Source organism: Neolamprologus multifasciatus, chromosome 19 (assembly GCF_963576455.1).
Source record: "Neolamprologus multifasciatus chromosome 19, fNeoMul1.2, whole genome shotgun sequence".
Taxonomy (NCBI): Eukaryota; Metazoa; Chordata; class Actinopteri; order Cichliformes; family Cichlidae; genus Neolamprologus; species Neolamprologus multifasciatus.
In genome coordinates this window covers 11,787,376-11,800,650 of record NC_140457.1, presented here as the reverse complement: position 1 = coordinate 11,800,650, position 13,275 = coordinate 11,787,376, and the positions used below count along the sequence as shown (strand labels likewise).

The window sequence follows — 13,275 nt, the reverse complement described above, 5'->3', positions numbered from 1 at the left end:
AACAAGAAACCTGTTCGGTAATATAAGCCGTTGGATATCTTCACGTGTTGCTATTGACGGTAAAATACTTTGTCCACATTGTTTTCTCTAACACTGTAACCGAGCCCACCGCTCACAGAAACTTGACGTTTGCTGCCTGTTTTAGTCATTGCTACAAACTCAACCTCGGTGCTCGCGATATTTCAGCGAGATGCAGGTGCAAAGAGTCGTTCTTAACTCACGACCAGGTGTGTAACTTTTTTACCCTCCTGTTTTATTGTGTTCTGCACCTTGAGTTTTTAAGTCTTTAATACAGTAACTGATACTGCACCATTACTGCAATCACGTGGCTAGTGTTTACTCAACCTTCTATTTTTGCATACAGGTAAAAACGGGGCGCCAGTTCCGGAAAATTTCCGCCTGGAGGAGATTAATTTAGCACCTGACCTGAAAGATGGGGAGGTTCTTGTTCGGACGCTTTATCTTTCAGTCGACCCTTACATGGTATTAACACAAACACATGACATTGATACAGCAACAGCAGGCATCAGTAATGACCTTTAGCATTTGCTGTCTGGAGTAATTAAACGTTGTAATTAAAATTAAAGACTACAGCACAGTAAAGTAACAACTTATGTTTGTTTTTTTTTAACTCCCACTAAAACTCTTTCCCTGTCAGCGATGTAGAATGAATGAGGACACCGGTGCTGATTACCTGACTCCATGGCAGATTTCCAAGTTCGTGGATGGTGGAGGTGTGGGACTGATTGATTCCAGCCGCTGCAACAATTTTGCTGCGGGAGATGTGGTCATTTCATTCAACTGGCCTTGGCAAACCCATGCTGTTATGACCGGAAGTGACTTACAGAAGGTCTCTGTTGCTGTGTGTCACCACTGTTTGGCGAACAGGGTCATATTTCCTCTTGCAGACAGGAAGAGGAAACCTGTCTTAATGATATGTACATAAAAAATTACACTGTGTTCTGCAAATGTGAAGGAACTGATTCATACCCTGTGTTTGCAAAACACACTGACTAAAAGCAGCTTACCTGCTACAGTATGTATGCTGATGTCACTCAGGTTTTGGTCTCTTTGCAGGTTGATCCACAGCTGGTTGATGGACATTTGTCCTACTTTTTGGGTGCAGTTGGAATAACAGGTCTCACTGCCTTACTGGGTATCAGAGAGAAGGGTCACATAACCAAAAGAGCCAATCACACGATGGTAGTAAGCGGCGCAGCTGGTGCCTGTGGCTCCATAGCTGGACAGGTAAATGCAACAAGTACCAGATAGTTTAAGGTCTACAAAATACACTAAACTATTTGAGATGTTGGAAAAATGCACTAGACTTCCATAAAATTGTAGATCTATTGCTCTGCTTGTTTTTTTGTTTTGTTTTGTTTTTTCCCAGATTGGCAGGTTGGATGGATGTGTGAGAGTGGTGGGGATCTGTGGTTCTGATGAGAAGTGTAAAGCTATAGTGGAAGATTTAGGTTTCTCCACAGCCATCAACTATCACCTGGAGGATGTCCCGATGAGGCTTAAGGAAAGCTGTCCTGATGGCATTGATGTTTACTTTGACAACGTAGGGGGTGCCATTAGTGATGCTGTTATAGCACAGGTACTCTGCACAAGTGTTCTCCTACACAATAACATAAGAAGGTGACATAAGGTTTTAAGAAATGCAGGCACATGAATTTTTTATATATTTAATAATTTGCATTTTATTTGACACATTGACAAAAAAATCTTTATGTAAGTCTCTCTTGAAAAGACATTTTAAACCTCAATGAGAATTTTATTTTTTATCTCTTATTTGCAACTATAGGGTTAATTATAGGGTTCTTAATCCAAATGAGCTTTTGCAAAGGCTAGGTGAGTTTTTGTATGCTTGTAACTGAGGAGTGGTCTTCCTTGCCTGACCATAAAGACCCCCATCCCCCTTGTAAAATTTTCTCTGCAGTGTCTGTTTTGAAAACCGTGAAAATGTCTGGAGTTGCTGGTATTCTGCAGAATATCCTTGGTTCTGTTGTGTGAGTTACAGTTGGCCTGCTGTGAGCTGAGGTGTCACCCTAGGTATTCTAACAGAGCCTTTCCCATTCTTGATGGTTTGGAATACATTCAACTTGTTAACAATGCTCTTTTGGCATCAGGAACTTTGAGTCACTTGGATATGGTTTTGTAGCCTATGGCATCCTCACAAGCATTTAAAACCGGAGAGATCCACACCTAATTCTTTCTTCTTACATTCTGGCAGATGTCCTAGTACTGACCATGAACTGAGAGTGTTTATACCAATTCACTTCAATTTATAGCCCCCAGGAATGCTTTAGAAATCAACATGGCTTGGATTTGTTTAAAATTGTAGAGACTTCTGGAAAATACTGAGTGTACTCAAATACTGCACAGTAAACAGCAATTGGCTTAATAGTGAGGCAGGTGAAGGTATAAATCATTTTGGAAAGGGTTAAAAATGCATCTGGAAACTTCCATCACAACTATATTTTGCTGAATATCAGCGAAATATAACCAGCCAAGCTTTTATGTAGAAGAGAATCATAAAGGAATGAATTTTTCATAGGGGGATGAATCGTTTTTGGGAAATAAACCGTTTGTGCTGTAAAAGAATAGTGTTGGACGTGATGGCTGTAGGTGTAACAGTGAGTGTTTTGTGTGCTGTAAGATCAACCTGACACATTGACTTGCACTCATCTCCAGATGAACAACGGCAGCCACATAATCCTGTGTGGTCAGATCTCACAGTATAACAAGGATGTGCCATATCCACCACCTCTGAGTGAGGAGACTCAGAAGAACCTGCAAAGTAAAAATATCACCCGGGAACGCTTTACGGTGCTAAACTACATGAGCAAAGCAGACGCTGCCCTGTGTGAGCTGAGCCAGTGGATTAAATCAGGTCGAATCAAGGTACAGAGGAAATGGTGATGCTGTGTGGTTCACTGTATGGTTCACTGTATAAGCACCTTTGCAAATTGCACACTTCATCTTTGTCTTTTTCATTGCTTTAATCTTGCTTTCACTCTTCAGGTTCTGGAAACTGTGGTGAATGGTATAGAGAATATTGGAGGTATTTATGAATTTCAACATTTTTGTAATTGTATAAGTTGTTGTGGGCAGTTTCATTTTTTTTTTTCCTTTTCTTGCAGATGCATTTTGCTCTATGATGAAAGGCGGAAACATTGGCAAGCAAATCATAAAAATATCCCACTGAAGAAAATCACCAGTGTTTCCAGTGGAGGCTGCGCTCTCACCACTCACCATGGGAAATTAACCTTACTGCTGCCTGTTATCTCTGCCATCAACAGTTACTTAATGAGCTGCAGTCAAAATATTGCGCTGATTAACCGAGGCCAGCTAATTACAACTGAATTATAAATAATAAAATCTAGCAATCAAACAAGTCTTCAGTTTTTAATAACAGTTTGTTTAGTTTTTTGGAAATTGGTGCAGCAGTGAAAGAAATGTAGAGCAGTGTTGCAGTACTGACACATGATATTGACCTAAAAATCAGTCTCTTAAAGGTGCTGATGTGGGATAAAACCTGGAAATTCTCTGCTTTAGTATAGCAAAAGTAGCATGGCTTTTTCTGTTTTACTCAAAGTTACTGGGTACACTCAGGTCATAACAGGATGGGCATGATCAGTAGCTATATTTGGGTAGGCTAAATGAAGAACATATCCTCCATACCATTACACCACCATCACTAGCATTAACCACTGAACCATCTATACTTTCATGGTGTTCAGGCCGAAGTCTGACACTAATATCCAAATGTTCTAGTAGAAGTTGAGATTTAACAGACCAGCTTATAATTTTGCTAATCTGTTGTCCAGTTTTGGTCACTAGAAAATCAATTAATAACATTATTTGTTGATGGCATCAGTTTTCAGCCACCCCTCATTTCTTCATATTTTGCTGGGAAAGTGGGAAATAAGTGGTTTCCAATATAGTGTGTTTGAGATCAGTGTCATGCTGAAAAATGAAGCTGTTGCTATCAAATGCTTTCCAGATGGTATTGCATGGTGGATCAAATTCTGACTCTTTATTTCTATGTTCGTAGTTTCATTCATTTTAACAAGATATCCAACAACACTGGTTGAAATGCAGCTTGAAACCACGATGGAGCTTTCACTGTGTTTTACAGATGGCTATAGAGACTCTGACCTTCTCACGAAATGATTATTTATACCAAAAATGCCAAATATTACTTTATAACACCAATCACTGCACAGATTTTCACTTTGGTACTTGTGTAATTTGCATACATCAACCTTTTCTCAGTTTTTCCTTCTTAAAGGATGGGTTCTTTCAGTCCTTCCACCAAGACCGTTTCTGAAATTGGCCTTTCACTTTTCACATAAATGAATGTTGTGAATGAATTGTGTTCGTCCAGCAGGTTGCTAGTAACAAAGTGTCTAAAGATGTGTTCAGCTCTAAGGAATGGACTGAGAATGAATAAAACTTTATAAAACCTTCAGAAAGCCTAGAGAACTATTGCTCAAGCCCACTTTAAAAATGACAAAAACACATGTTGGACACAAAACATAAATAAGGGGTGGCTCAAGGGTTTTTTCCATTAATGCATACAGTATGTTTTTTAAATCTCTTTTTCACTGTTTTGCCTCCGTGTTCCCTTCTGTGTAACATCATTTGGAAATGAATGAATCTATACAAAGTTATTTATTATAATGAACATTTTTATTTCACAGCACTAGAAACCATTAATAAAATAAAATAGTGGTCGGCTCTAATTTCAGTTGTCACAAGAAAAATATGTGGCAGGTGTAAAATCCTCATCTATTCAATCATATGCTTCAGTGTTTGCACACATTACAATATACTCCTTGTAAGAGCTGAAATGGTTGTGGAGGCATTGTCAGTTTTTCTTGTGTAAAGTACAGAACAATCACATCCAGACTCATTAACCATAATCATTTAGTGCCATTAAACTAATAAACCCATCTTTTAATAAAAACACAGTTCTGATGCTTTGTTCAAAAACAAAACAAAACAAAAAAACATTCCCATGCATAATTTTAAAGTGAGAGTGAAATGCAGCAGTCATGATTCATCCATATTCATTCAACACTGCCTCCTTGTGGACAGATTACACAGCTTGACTGAGGTACTGAGCGTGATTAGAGAAGAAATCCCTAATAACAAAAGTCCATAATTTCTAAATATCCATCTGTTTCCTGTTTGTACACTTGGTGGTTCTCCTATTCAAATGAAGACTTGTCTGTGCAGAAAAGGGTGGAAAAAGTAATTAAACCACTGTTATCAAGACGGCACATACTTTCATTTATTTAGTGTCTGGCAGCTGTTCTAGTATTAAACCATGAGGGTCAGATCCCGACAGTTCGTGCTGTGTATGGCTGAGGATAAAAAAAAGAAAAGAAAATAAAACACTTAATGTGTCTTTCAACACATTTCTGTACTTCAGATGAGTTCTTGTAGAATCCAGGCGACTGCTACTGTTGACTAGAAAGGACTGAAAGACTTAGTTTACAGTTCCCACAGATTAGCAATCTGAGCAACATAGAGAAAACATGTTTGTACGCACACACACACACACACACACACACACACACACATGCTGATCAGTTAGATTGACTTCAAACACAAGGAATGCTCTAAAATCTTTTCAACCACACTCATCCTGACAATGAAGAATACTTTCCAGTGCAGATTTAAAACACCAGTGGGGAGAAATAAAAATCACACAATAGAATAACAATGAATAAATTTAAAAAAAAAAAACAGCATAGCGCTGGCTCATCTCATTTCACCAAAGCTATTAAAACATTCATTTCGTTTTTTGTTTTTTTTTTAGCCACCACACATTTGGATTGTTTAATGCGGGTTTAGTTTACTGAGCTACTCTAGGAGTACAAAAACATTGTCCTGAAGTACTACTTGGACCAGCTTTTTGTTCAATTGCTCACATTCCTGAGAAACAAACAGCTGCTTTCTGTAGTCATGTTTGAAGGAACATGAAAAAAGTGGAGGCGGCTTCTCTGTGTTTTGGTAAAGACTGGCATTAGAGCTTTGATATGAATATTCCAATGTGAACATTGAACAGTACTGGCAGTTGTTTAACTTGAAAACTAGCAGTCATAAACCTCTTGTACACACATCAGCTACAGTACTTGATTAATTTGTACTTCCCTTCATGTGATTATCTGAAATAATAGTGTGTAAAATTAACTTGAGAATATGATCGTCTAGGTTCCACTACTGGCGTCACCTTCACAAGATGGAAAAGGAAAAGGATATAGCATACAAAAGGTGGTTCAATCCTTTCTTGAGTTGTTATCAGGAGGTAACCACAAGGATCATTTTGGCACATCCAGCCTTCGTTAGCGTATGAAAATGGGTTTAAGGAGAGAAGAAGAAAAGGAAAGGTGAAATCTTTCTTATTCATCGTTTGGCAGTGGTGAAGTGGCATTTTGGCCAAGGCAACACTTCCAAAAAGTGCTAAATCTCAAGTAAATGACTCAGCTTAAACCACAGGAGAATACAACTCTAATACAGTATACTGTCAACAGCAGCATACGTTGGACTAGTCTGTCACATAGCTCAGATTGGCTAATTTACCCTTTAGTATCAAAGTTTTTTTTGATTGTTTTTTTACACTGTACAGATTGCTATGAATATGGCCAGAAATGTGCTCGCCGGTGATTTACAACAACATGCATATTAAGTAAACAACACTATCTAGAAACAGGATAGTGAGTGATGTACTGTGAAGTGGCTTCGGATAGAGGAAAGAAAGAAAGGAAGGGGCTGCTTTGCAGGGAAAACTGAGGCTTGCGCCGTGGATAGAGACAGCAAAATATATCTGAAAGTCAGGCTTGAGGGGAAACAGCGGCGGTACCGTGCAATTACTGTCAAGAGGGAGAGACGCTCTTGCTTGTGTCACGGATGAGAGAGGCGGGGCTTGTCCAGGCGCGGTAGACCAATAGCAGGCTGAGCACTAACGCCCACGTGCGCACAGGAGACAGGAAAAAGGCCATGGGGCCATAGGTCTCCAGGAGGAAGTAGCAGGAATGGGCCTGCCAGGTGAGGAGGAGCAGCATAAATAGGTGAACAGCCAGAGTCCTCCAGCGGCAGCCCGGCCGCAGGAAGTGGGATCGGAAGGTGTTGCCATGGCAACGGTGGTGGAGGCTCCAGCAGAGATAAGAAGTGAGGGGCATGTTGAAGAAGAGGAGCTGGCAGAGAGGAAAGGAGTTTAGTTGATGTGAACAGAACATGCATTTATGAATGAAGCAGTACCCACAGTTTATATCGTAGTTTCTAGCTTTAGAGAAGGAATGTTGTAATTCCCCCACCCGTCTGCATGCTTTGTCCTTCCTCTTTCTGGTTCATGAAGTGTGTAACAGATGAGTCTTTAGAGGAAATTTGTTGCTACTCTACTAATTGTTTAAAAAGGACCTTATAGCTACCATTCTCTCTTTTCTCCCCAGCAGGCAAGTTTGTTTAAGCTTGACGTTGGGTTTAATTTTCTTTCTGCCAGATTTTGCCACTGTATATTTACTTTCAGTTTAAATAAAGAATTTTCAGTTCTCTTTAACTCCATTATTTGCGACATTGCCCAATTATGTCTGACCTTTGATCCAGTTCATGGCAATGTGACCCAACCAGTGATTTTTTCCATCCTAAAGAGTTTGTTTTCAGGAATCATGATCATTATTATTATTAAGTACTTTAGGGGAACTTCTGAAATGCTCCCTTCATTTCCATGTCACTGATTTATTTTTCTACAGGTCCTGACCAAGCTTTCCACCTCTAAGGGTGCCACAGTGTTCACAAGCTGTTAGTTTTTCCTATCTAACAGTCAGTGCTGGGCAGGAAGTTCACATTTCCTAAGAGTTGCTGAAAACGAAATTAATTTAAATGTAAAGCAAATATGTTCAGTAACAGTCTACAGCTGGACATATAACATGTATGTACAGAATCACAGAGAGGCTAATGTGTCCAAAACAAGGGGGAAAAAAATTCAATGTTCTTACTTGAACGACTCCAACCACATAGGTGAGACTGCCCTCTAGGAAATGTCCATCAATGAACACTCCAAAGGCGAAGCAGGCCCCACTGTGGCCATCAATCAGCTCTCCTATGAACCACGGGCCTGAAGGAAGAGAGGATTACAGCAACATAGGAGAGATTACTGGGTAATCTTGTAAAAAACAGATGTTATTTGCACGCTGCTTTGTACAAACTTCAAATCTGGCAATCACAAACAACTGTGTTGTTTATTACACATGACAGATACAGTGTAGAATGGCAGATAAAATACAATTTTGGACAAAGAGGATGGAAAACGTTAAATGGGAATAAGGCACAGCATTAAACTCACCTAAGGCCGTGCACAGGTTGAACAGTAGCAGAGAGTAGTAGAAAGTGTCTATTTTACTGACCAAGCGGAGTGACATACACACTTGAGAGGTCAATCCTGTAGACATAATGAAATACCAAACATCTATGATTGTGCACAGTGCAGAGAGACTTCTTATAGTGTGCAATTTAAAAGCTGACATTGACATCCTTATTGAGAACCCCGTCTGTGTCTCAAGTTCAGTGCGACTGAACCTGAACAGTCTGTTGCATTATGATGATGTATTTATCTGAGGGTTAGTCAGAGACAGCTCACCTCTGCCCGAGAGAACAGGCATAAACCTGAAGGCCATGAGAACACCAATATTCAGCAGCATCATGAATATAAAGGCCACACGGCCTAGGACGTAGTGATCTGTGAGGAGGATGAAAGACTGCACGAAGCCGAAGGTAGGAGTCAGATCACCCTCCAGAGTAAAGTGCTGCTCCCGCACTGATGACCGGCCTGCCGCGTCCTGACTCACATGCACATGTAGAAAGACAAGAAGTTCTTAGTTTTTAGAGAAAGGTAGGAGCAGTATGAGAGTACAACAAACCCCGATCCCCCAGTGGGTGTTTTCTAGCTACAATTCCCAGACAGCAACTCTAATACAGCTATTCATAATTCAACAAAGGAAAACAAATCTTCTTAATCTAATAAAAGACCTATGAAATATTCAAAAGTCTCAGAACACAATAAAGTGGAAGATAAATGAATGTTGCACCGACCTCCACTTTAACTCTGATTGTGTGCAGTCCTGTGAGGTAAAGAGACGGATCCCATAGCAGAACATAAAGGGGGCCTCCAGCAGAGTGACCTTTCCCCAGTGGTTCCCCATCTACGCTCACATGCACCGCAGTGATTGGGGCCTCTGAGAAGGCCAAGATCCTTCAGAAAAGGAAAGAAAATGAATTCTTAAATATTAGAAATTGAAATTCATTTGCACTGGAACATAAGAAAACAGAAAATTCAACACATAGACAAAACACCTGATGTGTGTCGACCTTCGTATCCGACCCAGTGGCTCCACCCCTGGGTGCAGATATTGTGCATCCTTGGGGTTCGTGATGAGCACTGCAGGCCACTGCTCAAACCTCAGATCAGAGAAACTCAGCAGGTCATGGTCAAAGGCCAGAACTCTGTACCTGTAGAAAGATGTTAGAAAAATATGGGCGATAATACGACAGAAACAGAAATACAAGTAAGAAAATTACTGTTAGAAACACCTATTGAATATAAACACCTGCGATTGTCCATCCAGTCGCCCAGCTCCAGCTCCAGAGTGCCTTGGGGATGCCGGCTGTGCAGCACAGGCATGAGGCCACCCAGAGTGTGCAGATGGCCGCACAGATATGCAACTGCAGATCTTAACACAAAAACGTAGAAATTTTAGTTAGACTTGTTAAGTGTCTGCAAACAGAGGCAGTTGAATATGTACTTTACTCCACAGCATGAATTTGAAACAAGCAGCCAGTCAAAATGCTTCTTACTTTTGTTTTTTATCATTCTAAGACTGAGACACAATTTTAGCTGTCAAAAGGAGGAGGTTGCTGAATGTTTGCACCATGACATGATGGAAAAAAGGTTTCATTTCCTCAGCTCACTCTTAAAATAAAAATAGGAAGAAAAAAAAAAAAGATTCGAAATCGGGGGATTGTTCTTGCCTCATCATGTCTCGTACTCCTGAAGAAGGAGAGACGATGGTGGAGGTGGTGTAGTGGCCAAACCAGATCGACTGGTTGCTTTTCAGACTCTCAGCTCTGAACGTGTCCAGCAAGTCCATTTGAGTCTGTCAGATATGACAAAAAAAATTAATCTTTATGAAAACAGACAGCTAAGCAGATACTTTCGTTATTGCTACTCAGAAACTAAAACACTGTGCGTTTACTGTTTTCTTTCCTGTTTTCTTTACCATTTGTTGGACCACATTTTCTAACAGAGGTCCTTCAAGAAGTCGGCGCTTTCTAAAGATCTCAGAATTGTTCATGAAGCATGAAGAGATGTTGAACAAACTCACCTGGTTGAGAATACCAAAGAAATTGTACGGCCTCTTGGGGCCTGGAGTCAGGGTGGCATCCACACAGACAAAGGAGTAGTTGCCAAAGGGGGTCGTGTGAACGTAGTGGAAAGAGCCTACTTTCTGATTGGCTGAGTATTTCCTAGAATAAAAATTGAGAAACGTTACACACGAGCATCAAGCTACTGTACAGCATAAAACAGATTTTTTAAAATAAATAAATAAATGCGATCTTTAAAGAACATCGGGAAGATTAAAGACCAGCCAGCGCTAACAGAAGCATCAGCAATGTCACATAAAACATGAAAAGAAAAAAAAATAAAAAAGAAACAGCGTGTTCGTGTAGGTCCTGCTTCTATTTTTGTCGTCAGGATGTTCACATAGCTGAACTATTAATGGAAAACAAGTCTGCAACTATACTGGTTTAAGGGCGTCAAATGCCACAGCAAACTCCAATCAGCTTTCTCTTGTTGCTGTGAAATGCAGTAAGGAACTTTACTGGCCATTTACTGGTACTTTGTACTAACCTGTAATAATTGGTGATGCTGTCCAGTGAAATAATGTTGAAAGCATCTGTGAGGAAAAATGAAATAACTGTGAGATTAAGCAGTGTACAAGCTGTATGGGAGGTGATCGATGAACTATTCTTGTACTGTATTGTAACAAAGAAAAATCTCCCTTTACTAAAGGACCCACAGATAAACATCCGGGAAACACATCAGCTGTAATCAGCATCAGAATAGTTGTCAGAGCCACTGCAGATCCAATGAACAGCTTTCCCTTTTTTTTGACAGTTACAAATTCAGGGTGTCTTGTTTCACATCCAGTCACAGACAAAGGGAAGGGGAGGGGTAGAACCACTTCCTGTGGGATGCTCCATGGATTCTTCTGAAAATCTTAGCTGTACACTCGGCACACTGAAGATGTTTCAGCTGAATCAGTGAGCCTTGAGAAACCATAGTAATTTTTTAAAAAAGTGCCATGGTTAATCACCGTGATTTCCGCGGATGTCAATCCACTTGGTGCGCTCCATTACACGTGACCTCTTTAGGATGTTGTGGTACGCCTGCCACTCCACCTCGTGCTGGAGGGATCCCACCTTACTCTCTGTTTTAGCATCCGTCAGATCCCCTGGGGTAAAGGAAAAAAGGAGGAAATCTCTGTAAGCAAACTGTCATCTTATGGCACTGCACGATCTTGAGCCACACCCAGTCAGTCATATTATAATACAAAGAATTTAAAAGGAACTAGTTAGAGATCACTGTACCTGTTGCAAGCACAAGAGCTGGTTTGATCACCTCTATGGTGTCGGTGCAGAACTTTTCAAAGTCTGGGATGCGCCTTGGGTCATGAAATCGACTAATGTGAATATCGGACACCTTGAATTACACACACACAAATGGAGGTGAGGGGTAAAGGCAAATATTTTAAATGGAGCTCTGTGACATTTTCAGCTCTTGTGGTATAAAGGCTATAGAACAAGAGTCTGGCTCAGAGTTGCTGTGTTGAAACACCTTTTCACCCAACATCGGAGCACTTCTGTGGACACTGACCCCTTTCTGTCAATCATTCAGAGAGTTTAACCCTAACACAAAGTCAAACGCCTGTATTGTATACACACTAGATGTAAATAATCACTACAGACGGAATAATAGCCCACCTGTACAAACCAGAATATATTGTTCAAGTGTTCGCCGGGAAATGGTGGAGAACTCCCCTTAGATTCAGCTCCATCACCGACAGTCGGGTGCTGAACGCTCCGTTTAGGGTGCCAAGCCGTGTCATAGCTGTCCAGCACCCAGGAGGTGATGCACGCCAGGGCCAGTCCGAGGATAACCAGAGCACCAAACAGCTTCAGCATCCTCCTGTAGTGGCGAGAAAGGGGGGCTAGCTGCCGCTGTCTATCCCGGACAGAAAAAAAGCTAGCTACTGGTGGAAACAGCTAAGGGCACGAATCACACTAACATTAACTACAGATATAACAGACAACTGAGCTACATGGCTAAGAGCTAAGGCTCAGACCGTTTCTGTCGCTGCCATCGCGGCCACACGGGATGCATTGAAGTGCGTGGTTCATTCACGGCTCCGTTCAGCTGCCTTCGGAGGCGGAGGAGGTAGCACGGCAGGTTAGCCAGCAGCTAGCTTCCTGCCTACCAGCTACCAACACAGCTCTGGCCGGGTGGAAGGGGGGACGTCACCAACAATGACGAGGCAGCGTTATGACAGACAGAGCTCCCACTCTGACATTGTTTTACAGAGCTCCGTAATGCTAACACACCTGCCATCGCGAGGACTTTCGGGAACACCAAAGCAATTGTCAACTTCGGGTCTTTATAATCATTTATTCTCCAAAACCGTTTTTTAAAAAGGAAATAATTAAAGCTTTCGTACAGTTTTTAATTCTGCCATTTGATATACGGAACTGCAAACGCTTGACAGGAACTGGGTGACATTTGAAAGATGAATAAATGAATAAATAGACAGATGAATAGATGAATACATTTATTTTAAAGACAGGAAAGGGAAAAGACCCTTTATTTGACTTTTTTTCTGTCTTTTTCTGTGGGGCGGGGTTTTGTAAAACAATTCCAGCTCAAGCATTAAAGATACAATTTTTTAAAGCATTTTTCAGTATTTATTTTCACATCTTTGCTCAAATACACCAATTATATAATAATTCAGAATGTTACAAAGGCAATAGATCAATAGGTAATAACAACATTTCTGATCATTTTATCAATCGTGACATGGGTTTAAGTTTGAGTATCGGAAAAAGATATTATCTGTGGAATTTAATGATCTGTGAAAGTCAAGGATGTATTTATGTAAATAAAAGGACAGAAACTCTGAAATGAGTTTGTCTTCTTTTGATAACATGGGC

The 13,275-nt window shown here is 40.6% G+C and overlaps 2 protein-coding genes across 3 annotated transcripts; one reads left to right on the top strand and one right to left on the bottom strand.

Moving 5' to 3' along the window:
* The first annotated feature begins 1 nt into the window (after position 1).
* Positions 2-4,481, top strand: ptgr2 (prostaglandin reductase 2). Its single transcript, XM_085143977.1, has 9 exons — positions 2-59; positions 146-227; positions 365-483; positions 659-850; positions 1,078-1,248; positions 1,391-1,600; positions 2,698-2,907; positions 3,028-3,067; positions 3,147-4,481. The coding sequence occupies exons 2-9, from the start codon at positions 191-193 to the stop codon at positions 3,209-3,211; spliced, it is 1,044 nt and encodes a 347-aa protein (XP_085000103.1). The 5' UTR covers positions 2-59; positions 146-190; the 3' UTR covers positions 3,212-4,481.
* A 195-nt stretch (positions 4,482-4,676) lies between these two features.
* tmem62 (transmembrane protein 62) lies at positions 4,677-12,614 on the bottom strand. 2 transcript variants are annotated; one of them, XM_085143973.1, is made up of 14 exons: positions 12,417-12,613; positions 12,055-12,259; positions 11,662-11,773; positions 11,388-11,525; positions 10,922-10,967; positions 10,395-10,536; positions 10,042-10,166; positions 9,621-9,743; positions 9,367-9,522; positions 9,106-9,265; positions 8,654-8,852; positions 8,360-8,455; positions 8,013-8,131; positions 4,677-7,211 (listed from the first exon to the last, which is right to left on the bottom strand). In XM_085143973.1, exons 1-14 carry the CDS (start codon positions 12,452-12,454, stop codon positions 6,891-6,893), a joined length of 1,980 nt encoding a protein of 659 aa, XP_085000099.1. In that variant the 5' UTR covers positions 12,455-12,613; the 3' UTR covers positions 4,677-6,890. The 2 variants fall into 2 exon arrangements, with proteins under 2 accessions (XP_085000099.1, XP_085000100.1); XM_085143974.1 differs by having other exon boundaries at positions 7,093-7,871; positions 7,918-8,131; positions 12,417-12,614.
* Between the last annotated feature and the right edge of the window lie 661 nt (positions 12,615-13,275).

Bases quoted from the DNA above. Each gene is read 5' to 3' on its own strand.
- tmem62 (XM_085143973.1), bottom strand. From the start codon at position 12,454: ATGCATCCCGTGTGGCCGCGATGGCAGCGACAGAAACG. The intron at 11,774-12,054 runs GTGGGCTATTAT...GTGTAATTCAAG, and splicing joins ATATATTCTGGTTTGTACAG to GTGTCCGATATTCACATTAG. The intron at 8,132-8,359 runs GTGAGTTTAATG...CTCTTCCTTCAG, and splicing joins CAACCTGTGCACGGCCTTAG to GCCCGTGGTTCATAGGAGAG.
- ptgr2 (XM_085143977.1), top strand. From the start codon at position 191: ATGCAGGTGCAAAGAGTCGTTCTTAACTCACGACCAG. The intron at 1,249-1,390 runs GTAAATGCAACA...GTTTTTTCCCAG, and splicing joins GTGGCTCCATAGCTGGACAG to ATTGGCAGGTTGGATGGATG. The intron at 1,601-2,697 runs GTACTCTGCACA...ACTCATCTCCAG, and splicing joins GTGATGCTGTTATAGCACAG to ATGAACAACGGCAGCCACAT.